Source organism: Acomys russatus, chromosome 19 (genome assembly GCF_903995435.1).
Source record: "Acomys russatus chromosome 19, mAcoRus1.1, whole genome shotgun sequence".
NCBI classification, from domain to species: Eukaryota; Metazoa; Chordata; class Mammalia; order Rodentia; family Muridae; genus Acomys; species Acomys russatus.
Genome location: NC_067155.1, coordinates 9541614 through 9554474, shown reverse-complemented (window position 1 = coordinate 9554474; position 12861 = coordinate 9541614). Strand labels below are relative to the sequence as shown.

The 12861-nt window shown below is 39.7% G+C and overlaps 1 protein-coding gene across 1 annotated transcript; it reads left to right on the top strand.

Moving 5' to 3' along the window:
- The first annotated feature begins 8129 nt into the window (after positions 1-8129).
- Positions 8130-9062, top strand: LOC127203070 (vomeronasal type-1 receptor 4-like). Its single transcript, XM_051161881.1, has one exon. It carries the CDS (start codon positions 8130-8132, stop codon positions 9060-9062), a length of 933 nt encoding a protein of 310 aa, XP_051017838.1.
- The last annotated feature ends 3799 nt before the right edge of the window (positions 9063-12861 follow it).

Sequence of the window (12861 nt, the reverse complement as noted above, 5' to 3'; positions counted from 1 at the left end):
AACGTTTCTAGCACCTTCCACAGGAGACCTGGTCACCTTCTGGGATCATAAAAACACAGTCATGTCTAAAAGTATTTTATGCCTTTGGATAAACTCTCTCTCACACACACAAACACACACACACACAAAAAAAAAAAAAAAACAAAAAAAACAAAAAAAAACTTTCTCTAAAGTGTCATTGCTAATTAACACATGGAAGTTTTTCATAGATGACCTTATCTCCCAAAGCCAGCACTGTCATTGCCACTGCAACCTAAATGAAAATTGCAGCCCTTGAGGGAGGTGAGGTCATAGAGTCACAGACCCCTTCCCCAGGCTTGAGATGACTCTCTTACTCTCTTACTCTCTTACATCACTGCTTATTAACGAGTCTGGATCGGCCTAACGAACCCACCACCCTGCAGGGGCACCAAGCCAAGTGAGTACTTTGTATTTCAGTCGGAGCTGCTAAGGCAGCCAAAAGGAGAGGGCTGCATAGTTGCTCAGGTCTAGGACATCTGAGGTAGGAATAGATCCTTGGAACAGTCATGGAAGGCACAAGAAGAATTCCATAGATAAGATGTTAGCGAAACGAAACAGCACACCTAATGTTGTGCCAGTCCCTGATGTTCCCTCCAATAATTTAAGTTCCTAACTCAGGGTTAACTGTGCTTATCACCAGGAAACGAAGTCGATCTCTGCAGGTGCTGATGGATTGTGCTAATAAGTCAATATGATAATCCGCCTTACCTTATATGATGTGTAAACTATCTTTTAAGTATTATTATTATTATTATAAATGGACTTGTTATGGTTTCAAGCCATAGTCAATATTCTAATGGAAATATAAGCCGAGCGCAATAATGAGAAGTGTGGGGTATGAATATGTTTGTGAAGTGATAAAAATATTCATATGTCACATAACATTTATGATCTGGTCATAAAGCAGTAACTAAGTCTGTCTTGAATGGCCATTGATAGTTTGAAGCCTCTCTCTCTTTTGAACTTGGGAAGGCAGCATGGAAAGGGAGGTACAGTAGAAGTGTTGAGACAAGAGCCAGAACCAAAGGGGGCTTGAGTTATTTCCCTTGGCTTAATCATATTCTACCATTAAGCACAGCCTGGTGGCGTGTCTTTACCATGATTTACCATTGCTGCTAGTAGAAGACAGAGGCTTGTGCATGATACAATAGGGTTCTACCCCTTAGCTAAATTTGTATTTACACCAAGTGTTACATCTCATTGGACAATGTTTAAAGTTTCACATCCTTCAGATTTCAGTTTATTATCTCACATGCATCTCCTCTATTTGAATGGATAATAAATTTTTAAAGAATGTCACCAAGATAAGAAATTAGCAAATAAACCAAGTGTGTAGTGAAAACCTTTAATCCCAGCATTTGGAGGAAGGGGCAGGCAGATATTTGTGATTTTTGAGGCCAGCATGTTCTGCACAGTGAGTTCCAGGACAGCTAGAGCTACATTGTGAGATTCCCATCATGAGAAAAATACATTTAAAAAAGGAAATACATGCTGGATTTTGAATGAAGTGTTTTAGTGATTTAATCTTCATCACATGGTATTATTTGTTAAACATATGTTGGTGTTTTATGCTGCATTGTGTACAGGGTAATAGTAGTAGCAATACATCTGTTCTTATGATAGCTTTTACTTCTTCAATGACAATTCATATTTCTAGTTGCATATTAAATATCAAGTCCATAATGTACTTCTGATATCAAACTGAGGCATTGGACGAACACCTTTCTGTCAACTCAGACCACACTGAGAACAATGCATTGTAATAAGAGCTGACAAGAACTAGCACTTGGCATTAGCCTATGAAATAAATCTTTAAGTTAAAGTGAAAACTTATTTTAGAAATAGTTTACGTATCTATTTTTATTTTGTGTGCATGAATATTTTTCCTGTAGGTAAATATGGATACTATGATAATTCAATGCCTGCAGAGGAGAGTAGACTGTTTCAGAATTCAGGGAATTGTAATTATAAGCAGTTGTGAGCCACCACGTCGGTGCTGTGAGCCAAACACATCCTCTGAAATAGCAGCAAGTGTTCCTTACCACTGAAATATCTTTCTAGTCTCTCAAAAGCAAAACTTTTTGTAGCAAAAAGCAAAGAGATGTCATTTACTAGGGGGTTTCCATGAGTTTATAGGCTTTCTGTTGCTTCTGTTGTTATTGAGTTCCAGATTTAATTCGTGGTGGTCTGATGAGACATAAAGGATTTTGATTTTATGGTATTTCTTGAGGTATCTTTGCTTGTATCTTTGCCTGGTGACCAAGTATATGGTCAATTCTGGAGACGGTTTTATGTGATGCTGAGAAGGTGTATTCTTTTGTGTTTGGGTGAAATGTTCTGTAGAGGCCGGTTAAGTCCATTTGATTCATGATGTCTATTGGTTTCATCATTTCTCCATTTAGTTTCTGTCTTGATGATCTGTCTATTTGGGAGAGTGTGGTATTGAAGTCTCCCATTATTATTGTGTGGGTTTCAATGTGTGATTTAAGCTTTTAGTAATGTTTCTTTTACAAATGTGAGTGTTCCAGAATTTGGGGCATAGATGCTCAAAACTGAGACATCCTCTTGGTGGATTTCTCCTTTGGTGAGTATGAAGTGGCCTTCCCTGGCTCTTTTGATTACAGTTGGTTTAAAATCTGTTTTTTTCAGATACTAGAATGCCTATTCCAGCTTGCTTCTTGGGTCCATTTGCTTGGAATACAATTTTCCACTCCTATACTCTAAGGTAATGTCTCTCTTTATTGCTAAGGTGTGTTTCTTGTATGCAGCAGAATGATGGGTCCTATTTTTTTTATCCATTCTGTTAATCTGTATCTCTTTATTGTGGAGTTCAGGCCATTGATGTTGAGTGATATTAATGAGCAATGGTTACTGGTTCCTGTTTTTATTTTTATGTTAGTGGTAGTAGAGTGAGTGTGTACGTCTTCTTTCTTTAGGTTTTGTGGATGTGGGGTTGTTTATTTCCTTTGTTTTCCTGGAGAAAATTAGCCCCTTTTGGTTGGAGTTTTCCTTCTAGTATCTTTTGTAGGTCTAGATTTGTGATTGTGCATTGTTTAAACTTGGATTTGTCCTGGAATATCTTGTTTTCTCCATCTATGGTGATTGAAAGTTTTACTGGGTATATTAGTATGAGTTGGCATCCATGGTATTTTTGTGTTTGCATGAAATCTGTTCTGGCCTTTCTTGCCTTCATTGTCTCTGTTGAGAAGTTTGGTGTGATTCTGATAGGTTTGTCTTTGATTGTGACTTGGCCTTTTTCTCTTACAGTTTCTTTGTTCTGTATGTTTAGTGTTTTGATTATTATATTGCAGGACTATTTTCTTTTCTGATCCAATCGATTTGGAGTTCTGTAAGTTTCTTCTATACTTATGGGCATTTCTTTCTTTAGGTTGTGGAGGTTTTCTTCTATGATTTAGTTGAAAATATTTTCTGGGCCTTGGAACTGGGAGTCTTCTTTTTCTTCTATCCCTATTACTCTTAAGTTTGGCATTTTCATAGTGTCCCAGATTTCTTGGATGTTCTGAGTGAGGAGCTTTTTAGATTTAACATTTTCTTTAATGGTTGTACCGAGTTCTTCAGTCATATCCTCTATCCCTGAGATTCTTTCTTCCATCTCTTGAAATCTGTTTGTGATGCTTATGTCTGTAGACCTTGTCCTCTCCCCTACTTTTTCCATTTCCAGGATTGTCTCAGATTGTGTCTTCTTTATTGCTTCTATCACCATTTTTAGGCCTTGAATCCTTTTATTCATTCCTTTTTCCTGTTTGGTTGTAGTTTCTTTAAGCTATTTGCTTAATTCTTTCCTCTCTCTCTCTCTCTCTCTCTCTCTCTCTATATATATATATATATATATATATATATATATATATATATATATATATATATATATATATATATAGTCTTGTCTAGTTTGAGGAATTTATTTTCCTCCTTTAAAGCCTCTATACTTTTCATAACCTCAGGTTTAAAATCTTTTTCCTGTGCGTCTGACGTGATAGTATACCCAGGGTATGTTGTGGTGGTAGAATTGCTGGTTTCTGATGTTATCAAGTGGTCTTGGGAGCTGTTGATTGTGTTCTTTTGCTGATCTCTTCCCATTGTGGTATCGCTGGTGTGAGCTGGCTTGGTCTTCTCTGATAGAGAGTTTAGAGGTAGATATGTACAATGGGGCTTAGGTCTTGTACCCTGTCTACTTCTGCTGAGGTCCTTGACTCTGATGGCTCCATGTTTATGACCTGGGGAGGTCAGGCACCTCTGTTGAGATCACTGTCTCTGATGGCTCCCTGATTGTGCACCAAGTGAGCTAGCGAGCAGGCAGGAAGCTATCTGAGCAGACGGCTGCTCCAATGACCCTGTTTACCCACAGGGTCAGATGTCAATGTGTGACCCTAGTGCTTTAGGACCCCACAACTCTGTCTGGGCTCCAGGGGTTAGTGAATGTGCTCCTTGCCAAATCACAGAGTGCAAAGGTGCTTGGAGGGAGCAGGGAACGTTCTGTAAATTAGCCTGGGGTCCTGAGTTCAGAATCACTTCCTTTCTATGCTGCGAGGTCTTCTGTGGTCAAGCAACACCAGACACTAGATTCCAGCAGACTCTGGCTCTCTTTTAGATTTCTGTGGTCCAGCAACGCTGGATTCTGAAGTTCCAGCAGTTTACAGCTGTCTCTGGGTTCTGGTGGCCAGAAACTGCACTTCTGCCAGGCAAGCTGCTGCCAGATGCTGGAGCATGCATGTGCCTGCCTGCAGGGACCAAGGAAGTTTTTGTGAGTTGTCCTGAGGACTTGAGGAGAGAACCAATTGTTTTCTAGGCTGTGGGGTCTTCTGTGGTCCAGCAAACCCAAATGCTAGAGTTCCTGCAATCTACTGCTCTCTCTGGGACCTGGTGGGCAGAGGCTGTGCTCCAGCCTAGCTAGTCACATCCAGACCCTGGATCTTACACACCAGCTGGGTCCTGGGTATTTTCTGTGAGTTATTTTTTTAAGAGGTGCAGTCTTCTGTGGTTGAGAAACCCCTGCCGCTGGAGTTCCAACTGTCTACAGCTGTCTCTAAGTCCTGGTGACCAGAGGCTGAACTCTTGCCAGGCAAGCTGTGGCTAGTCTCTGGATCACGGGTGCGTGTGGGCCAGGGATCTTTCGGTGGGTTAGCCTGAGGACAGATTCTCCCATGCTCTGCACAGTTTGCATTTCTCTCACACAGGGTACAACAGCACTGGTGTTTTGTATTCCTCAGCTCAGTCCGTAGGTTGCTGTAGAGTCAGTGCTGTCCTGTTGGCCAAGTAAGATGTGTGTTCAGCCCCACCAGATTGGATCTACCCTCTAAAATCCACTTATAAGTGAGTATGTACCATGGGTGTCTTTCTGGGTCTGGATTACCTCACTCAGGGTAATGTTTTCTGGTTCTAGGCATTTGCCTTCTGATTTCGAGATTTCTTTGTTTCCATAGCTGAGTAGTATTCCATTGTGTAAATGTACCACAGTTTCTTTATCTGCTCTTCAGTTGAGGGACATCTAGGTTGTTGACATATTCTGGCTACTATGAATAAAGCTGCTTTGAACATAGTTGACCTAATGTCTTTCTTGTATGGTGGGTCCTCTTTTGGTGTAGCTTGGGTCCTGAGGTAGAGCTATTTCCCAATTTTCTGAAAAGGTGCCAGAATGATTTCCAAAGTAGAAGTGTACTGTCATGTAAAATTTGTCCCATCTGTCTCCACTAACTCCGTGTTCCATTCACATTTCTCCTATTCTTTTTTTTTCTTCTATTATTTTTTTTAGTTAATTTATTCTTGTTACATCTCAATGGTTATTCCATCCCTTGTATCCTCCCATTCTTCCCTCCCTCCCATTTTCCCCTTACTCCCCTGCCTTATGACTGTGCCTGAGGGGGACTTCCTCCCCCTTTATATGCTCATAGAGTATCGAGTCTCTTCTTGGTAGCCTGCTATCCTTCCTCTAAGTACCACCAGGTCTCCCCCTCCAGGGGACATGGTCAAATATGAGGCACCAGAGTACGTGTGAAAGTCATACCCCACTCTCCACTCAACTGTGGAGAATGTCCTGTCCATTGGCTAGATCTGGGTAGGGGTTTGAAGTTTATGCCCTGTATTGTCCTTGGCTGATGCCATAGTTTGAGTGGGACCCCTGGGCCCAAATCTGCCTATCATCTGGGACAGAGGGAAGGACATCCTATTGGGACTCTAGATGAGAGAAGCATGGGAGAATAGCAAATAGAAGGATCCAGAGGGTCCTAGAAACCTACAAGAAGAACATTATGATAGGCAGATTTGGGCCCAGGGGTCCCGCTCAAACTATGGCACCAGCCAAGGACAATACAGGCCATAAACCTCAAACCCCTACCCAGATCTAGCCAATGGACAGGACATTTCTCCTATTCTATTACCATATGTTGTGTGACCTTCAGAAGACTCCCTCATGGATGCTCTTTTGAACCCTCCAATGAACCACATTTTAGTTTTGTGGTTTCAACACCAGCTCCCTCCCACATAATCGTACATTTTTAAAATTATAAGCTATAGCATATTGAGATAGAAAATACACTCTGATCTTTTTTTAAATTTTTTATTATTAATTTATTCTTGTTACATCTCAATGGTTATCTCATCCCTTGTGTCCTCTCATTCTTCCCTCCCTTCCATTTTCCCATTATTCCCCTCCCCTATGACTGTTCTTGAGGGGGATTACCTCCCTCTGTATATGCTCATAGGGTATCAAGTCTCTTCTTGGTAACCTGCTGTCCTTCCTCTGAGTGCCATCAGGTCTCCCCCTCCAGGGGACATGGTCAAATGTGAGGCACCAAAGTACATGAGAAAGTCATATCCCACTCTCCACTCAAGTGTGGAGAATGTTCTGACCATTGGCTAGATCTGGGTAGGGGTTTAAAGTTTACTGCCTGTATTTAAAGGTACTTTATCTCACTTAATAGAACACTTTCTACTGAGCCAGTGTATGAGAAAAAGGAGACTCTACCTATGTGGTAGTTCCTAAGGTCTCCTAAGTTCATTTCCCTGTGTTGTTTTAATTTCTTCACGTTCCATGCTTCGCTGTGAACTCTATTCCAGTTCTTGATTGGCCAGCTGACTGTCCTGGCATAACTGTTGACTGTATAGAGTGACATTTTCCTCACTGGTGTTTATTGGTTCATCCTGGTAATGATTCACAGCTGCAAGTGGGTCTCTCCTGACAACTTCTTGTGTAGGAATGAAGTGTGGTGTCCTAAGCATTTTCTCCCACTGCTCTGCACTGATGGGCTGCCTACATCACTGCCTTCTTTCTTACTGCTTCCACTCTAGTCTTTTGAGTGGTGCATGATTATTCATTCAATATTTGCCCAGTAGCCATCATTAATGATATTTTTGTCCTCCTCCTTAATATTTTAGCTGACTTTACCTATCTTTATTCTGTTGAGGGTTCTGTGAGATTTCATCACACTGGATGTCACAAGACATTTATAACAAGACCCACAAATACATACGTGTCTATGTGGTGTGATTTTGCATAAAAGTTAGCAGCTCCTAATACAATATATGTTGTCATTTGAACCATCATCTGAATACATATTTTGCTTTTAATAAAATTTTCCTATCTATGGCCATAAATATATTCTGAATGGCATTCTAAGTTTTTGATTGCTCACAACTTAATATCCAATGAGATATTCCTTAACAATTGATATACTTGTGTTTTGCATTAATCATTAAAATGTTCTTTTTTTATGATATGGCTAGAAAATACCAGTATGTTCATACAGTCTTGGGTTACACTTCTTAGTACTGGCTTTCTCTTTTTATTGCTTCTCACAGACCAAATAACTTTGCTCATTGTGGTGCATATTCTACGACTATGAGGTCATATCTCACATCTCCATGTGTGTCCTGAGGCCTCAGCAAACTTACAATGGTATACATTAAAGTAATAATTTCTGCTTTCAGAAATTTCAAGAAAGCCTTGTTATGTAGTCTATGCTGGTATTGTATCCCTGAGCTCTAAGGATCTTTCTGATTTAGCCTCTCAGTAGCTCTTTGTATTACTAATATGTTTCCCTCATTTTGAACAGGATCACAAAAATGCGTGTAGCCACAGTGTAAAGAGAATCATGCCCAACCACAGAATGGACTTTTGGAATCTGACAATAAAAATCATTTTCTTATCACAAACTACAGCTGGAGTTCTGGGAAATTTCTCTCTTATTTCCTACTATCTCTTCCACTGTGGAGAACGTATATTAAAGCCCAGAGATTTGATTTTCGTAAACCTAATGGCAGCCAATGCCTTGGTAGTTCTCTCTACAGGAGTGCCCCACACAATGGCAGCTTTGGGGTTGAAGAAGTTTTTAAATGAGATTGGGTGCAGATTGGTTTTGTACATTGAAAGAGTCGCACGAAGCGTGTCCATCAGCACCACCTGCCTTTTGAGTGTCTTTCAGGCCTTCACCATCAGACGCAAGGAATCCTGTTGTAAGGATCAAAAACTCAAAGATGCCAAGTACATTGGATGCTACATTTTTTCCCTCTGGTTCTTATACCTGTTGGTTAATTTCTTTTTTTGTGCATACACATTGCTCAAAAGACATAACAAAAACCTGACAGGAAACCAAGACTTTGGGTATTGCTTCATTGGAGGATATGATGAACTCAACGGCTTACTCTACGCAGTCTTGGTATTATGTCCTGAGATCTTCTTTTCTGTGGTCATTTCCTGGTCCAGCAGCTCCATGATTGTCATTCTATATAGACACAAACAGAGGGTCCAACACATCCACAACACTCATGTTTCCAGCAGAAACTCCCCTGAATCCAGAGCCACAAAGAACATCCTGACCTTGGTGTCTACCTTTCTGGCTTTTTATACTCTCTCCTCCATCTTAAGAGGCTGCATTTCTCTTTTGTATACTCACACTAGGTGGCTGGTGAACATCACTCACCTCACTTCTCTGTGCTTTCCCTCGTTTGGACCTTTTGTTCTTATGAATCATTACTCTGTCATGCCCAGACTCAGTTTGGTCTGGATAAGGAATAAAACCTGTTAATCTTATTTTAATTATTTAAATGACATGTTCTGCTTGGTGCCTAGTTATTAACTCACACTCTTCCCCAAAAGTTCAACACAGAAAATTAAATCAGTAGTAGCATTCTTCTTTTTAAGATTAGTCAAAATGATCTTGAGAATTTGTCAGATGGTTGAATCAGCACCCTACATGAACTGATAATGTGTGTGTGTGTGTGTGTGTGTGTGTGTGTGTGTGTGTGTGTGTGTGTGTCCCATTCCAATCTTTAACTTGGAGCTTGAAAGTCTTCTCTTCCCACACCTGATGTACAAAGAAGGCATCAAAAATCTGTCAATAAAACTGACCTTCTTGTTGTTTTCATTCTGTCAGGGCAGCTTGGCTGCTTTGCAATTTCACTTGTGGGTCCTATATTATAACTACAAGGGAAACTGATACCATAACTGGCCACAAATGTGTTCTTTGGGGAACCCTTGTCCCATCACATTGAAAAATAGGATTAATATCTTTCATCTTGTATAGGAATCTATTCAAAATGAATGATGGCTTTGACATGATTTTGAATTGTGATTGCTTCTGCTTCATTGAGAGGTTTTTTTTGTTTGTTTGTTTGTTTGTTTTTTGGGGTTTTTTTTTGTTTGTTTGTTTTGTTTTGTTTTGTTTTTATCACCAGGGATATTTGACTGTAAATTCCTTTTTTTACTGTTCTCCATTTATCTGGTTTGGCATCTTCGTCAAAAGTGCTTTTAAAAAAATTAATGCAGCCATTACAGAAATCAGTGTTTTTGGTTTCCCAAAAAGTTAAAAATGGAACTCCTGTTTGACCCCGCTGTTCCACTTTGTGGCCTATGTCCAGAGAACTCCATATGGTACCACAGAGATGTTTGCACATCAAAAATCATTGCTGCTCTATTCATTGAAGCAAAGAAATGGGGCCCTCCTACATATTCATAAACAGATAAAACATATTAATTTTTCATATATATGTGTATATAGAGAGAGATTACTATAATTCAACTACAATGAAAGTCAGAATCATAAAATTGATTGATTGATAATAGATAATATCAAGACAGGTCACCCAAACTTATAAAAAATAAATCGCATGTTTCCTTCATATGCAGATCCATTCCTATAATGTCTACATGTCTATATGCAAATAGGTATAACTTTGTTATAAGATTTAGGAAAGATACCAAGAACTGTAATATTAGATGACGGGCAGGTGAAAGGATCCCTAATTTATAAAAGAGGATATAAAGTTGCTTATATTTCTATTTTTAATGCTGTCAGTTTATTTTCTTTCTGGTGCATAGGGGTGTAAAAATGGAATTCCTGGTGACAGTGTAAAATCCTAAGCAAAGCTCCACTGTGGGACCCAGCTATTAAGGTAGTCTGGAATTTCCAGATAGCCTCTGAGCTAAGTTTAAGGAGATGGACTCCCTTTCTCAGCGGGGTTCCCTTTCTGCATTATCTGGGGAACCCCAGAACCTCCAAGGAACATCGCATAGCCCTCAGAGAGATGACAAGCCCAATCGTTTTCTGATAAGAAACTCATTCAGCAAACACCTGGGGGTTCCTGGAGATACCAACCCTAGGCTAATAAGCCGTCTTGGTGTCTTGGCTCTCAACCAGTTATCTTTCACCGTTCCTGGAGTTCTTTCCCAACCATAGGATAATTAAGTACTGCTTTCCATGTCTTATGATAGAGCTGTTTGTTGCACGGAGATAAAGTATCCCTGGTACTTCTAGCCCCAGCAAATCAATCACGCTCACCCCTGAAACCCCACCCACTGCCCAAGGTTTATAATGTTCCTGGTTCACGAAATAAATGTTTGCTCTTTCACTCCACTCCTGTACCATGGCCATTTGCGATTAGTCATTTACTCTGGGGAAGGAGGGGCTCCCAGAATGCCTTGAGCCTGGATACAAATCAGGCAGCCTTTCGGCCCTCACGGGCTTCTGGATTGCCTGGGTCTTTACTGCTGGTCAGTCTGTCATGTGCTTCTGGCCACAATGAGCTTCCACTGTTTTAGATACACTAATAGCTTTCAACATGCCAAGGGGTCTTCTCTCGCGGACCGTCTCAATCCGGTATAGGTACTCGGGGTTGGGAGTTCTCGAAGCCTTGGTGGGCAAAGAGAGGCCAGTGACAAACAAAAACAAACCTAGAGGTTCAAGGCCAGCCTGGTCTACAGAGCAAGTCCAGGACAGGCAAAGCTGAAACTCTCTCTTGAAAAAGCAAAAAAAAAAAAAAAAAAAAAAAGACAAAAAAATTGAAGGAAATAGAAAAGCCCCTTAAAGAATTCCAAGTAAGCCACAACAACCACACATGCACACAAACACACACACACACAGAGAGAGAGAGAGAGAGAGAGAAAGAGAGAGAGAGAGAGAGAGAGAGAGAGAGAGAGGAGGGGGGAGAGAGAGAGAGAGATCAAGAAAATGTATAAAACCTTAGAATGGATATAGAAGCAATAAAATAAAACAAAAACGGGAAATTCTGAAAATGAAAAAATTAAATGAACAGGAAATACAGAAGCATGCATGTCCCACATAACAAATGACATGGAATTGAAGATCTCAGGTGTTAAAGATACAATAAAGAAAGAGCTACATCAGTCAAAGAAAATGTTAAATCTAAAACATTCCTGACACAAAACAGCCAGGAAATCTGGGTCAGTATGAAAAGACCAATGACAAAAATATTTAAAATATGTAAGAATAAGAACACGGCTGAAATGCTCAGAAAATATTTTCAACAAAATCATAGAATATTAATCTATAGAAAAAGATGTCTATAAAAGTAGAAGAGGCATACAGAACACTAAAGAAGTGGGACCAGAAAAAAAAGTCCCTTCAGCATATAATAATCAAAATTCCAACCATCGACAATAAACAAAGAATACTAAAATCTTCAAGGGAAAAAGGCCAAGTAAGATATAAACTTGTACCTATTGGAATTATACCCAACTTCTAAATGAAGACAACCAAATCCAGAAGGAAACAGAGAGATGTTCTGCAGGTTCTAAGAAACCACAGATTCCAGCCCAGAACTCCATACCAGTGAAACTTTCAGTCACTATAGAAAGAAATAGCCAGATACTTAAAGATAACGTCAAATTTAAATAATATTCACAAATCCTCCCCTACAGAAAGTTCTAGGAGGAAAACTCTAATTAAGAGGGTTAACTACACCCACGAAAAGACACAAAACAGGTAATTGCACTCCAGCAAACTAAGAGAAGTGTGCAAGTGTTCACATGAACACATGTGCATATACAAACACACACACACATATCTATATATATCTACATATAGATATATATGTAATTAATATGAGGGTTTGTGACTAGTCTTATCAGATATTTTTACGCTGTGTTTGGGTGGACAGCCCCGGAAGGCCTGCCCTTTTCTGAAGGGGCAAGAAAGAGCAGTTGATCTCATCTGAGGAAGAAGTGAGGGGCAGAGAGGACAGGAAAGAAGTGAAGGATAGAGAAACAGTGATGGGGCTATACTAAAATCAAAAATTAAATTAAAAGTAAAACAATGAAAAATTATATATATATATATATATATATATATATATATATATATATATATATCCTCTTACTTTTAATTAGTATATACAATGTTTTGCTTCCATGTAAGCTATTTTACATATTTCATTTTGATTTACTCTTCCCCAACATATCTCTTGATCTCCATTTTACTGCTATACCCTATTATATGCCCCAACCTGCAGGGTTCGACTAAAACTCGGGAGGGAGGTCACCTGTTGAGAAATGCAAGACACAAGGAAGGAGAGCAAGTCTGACTGATC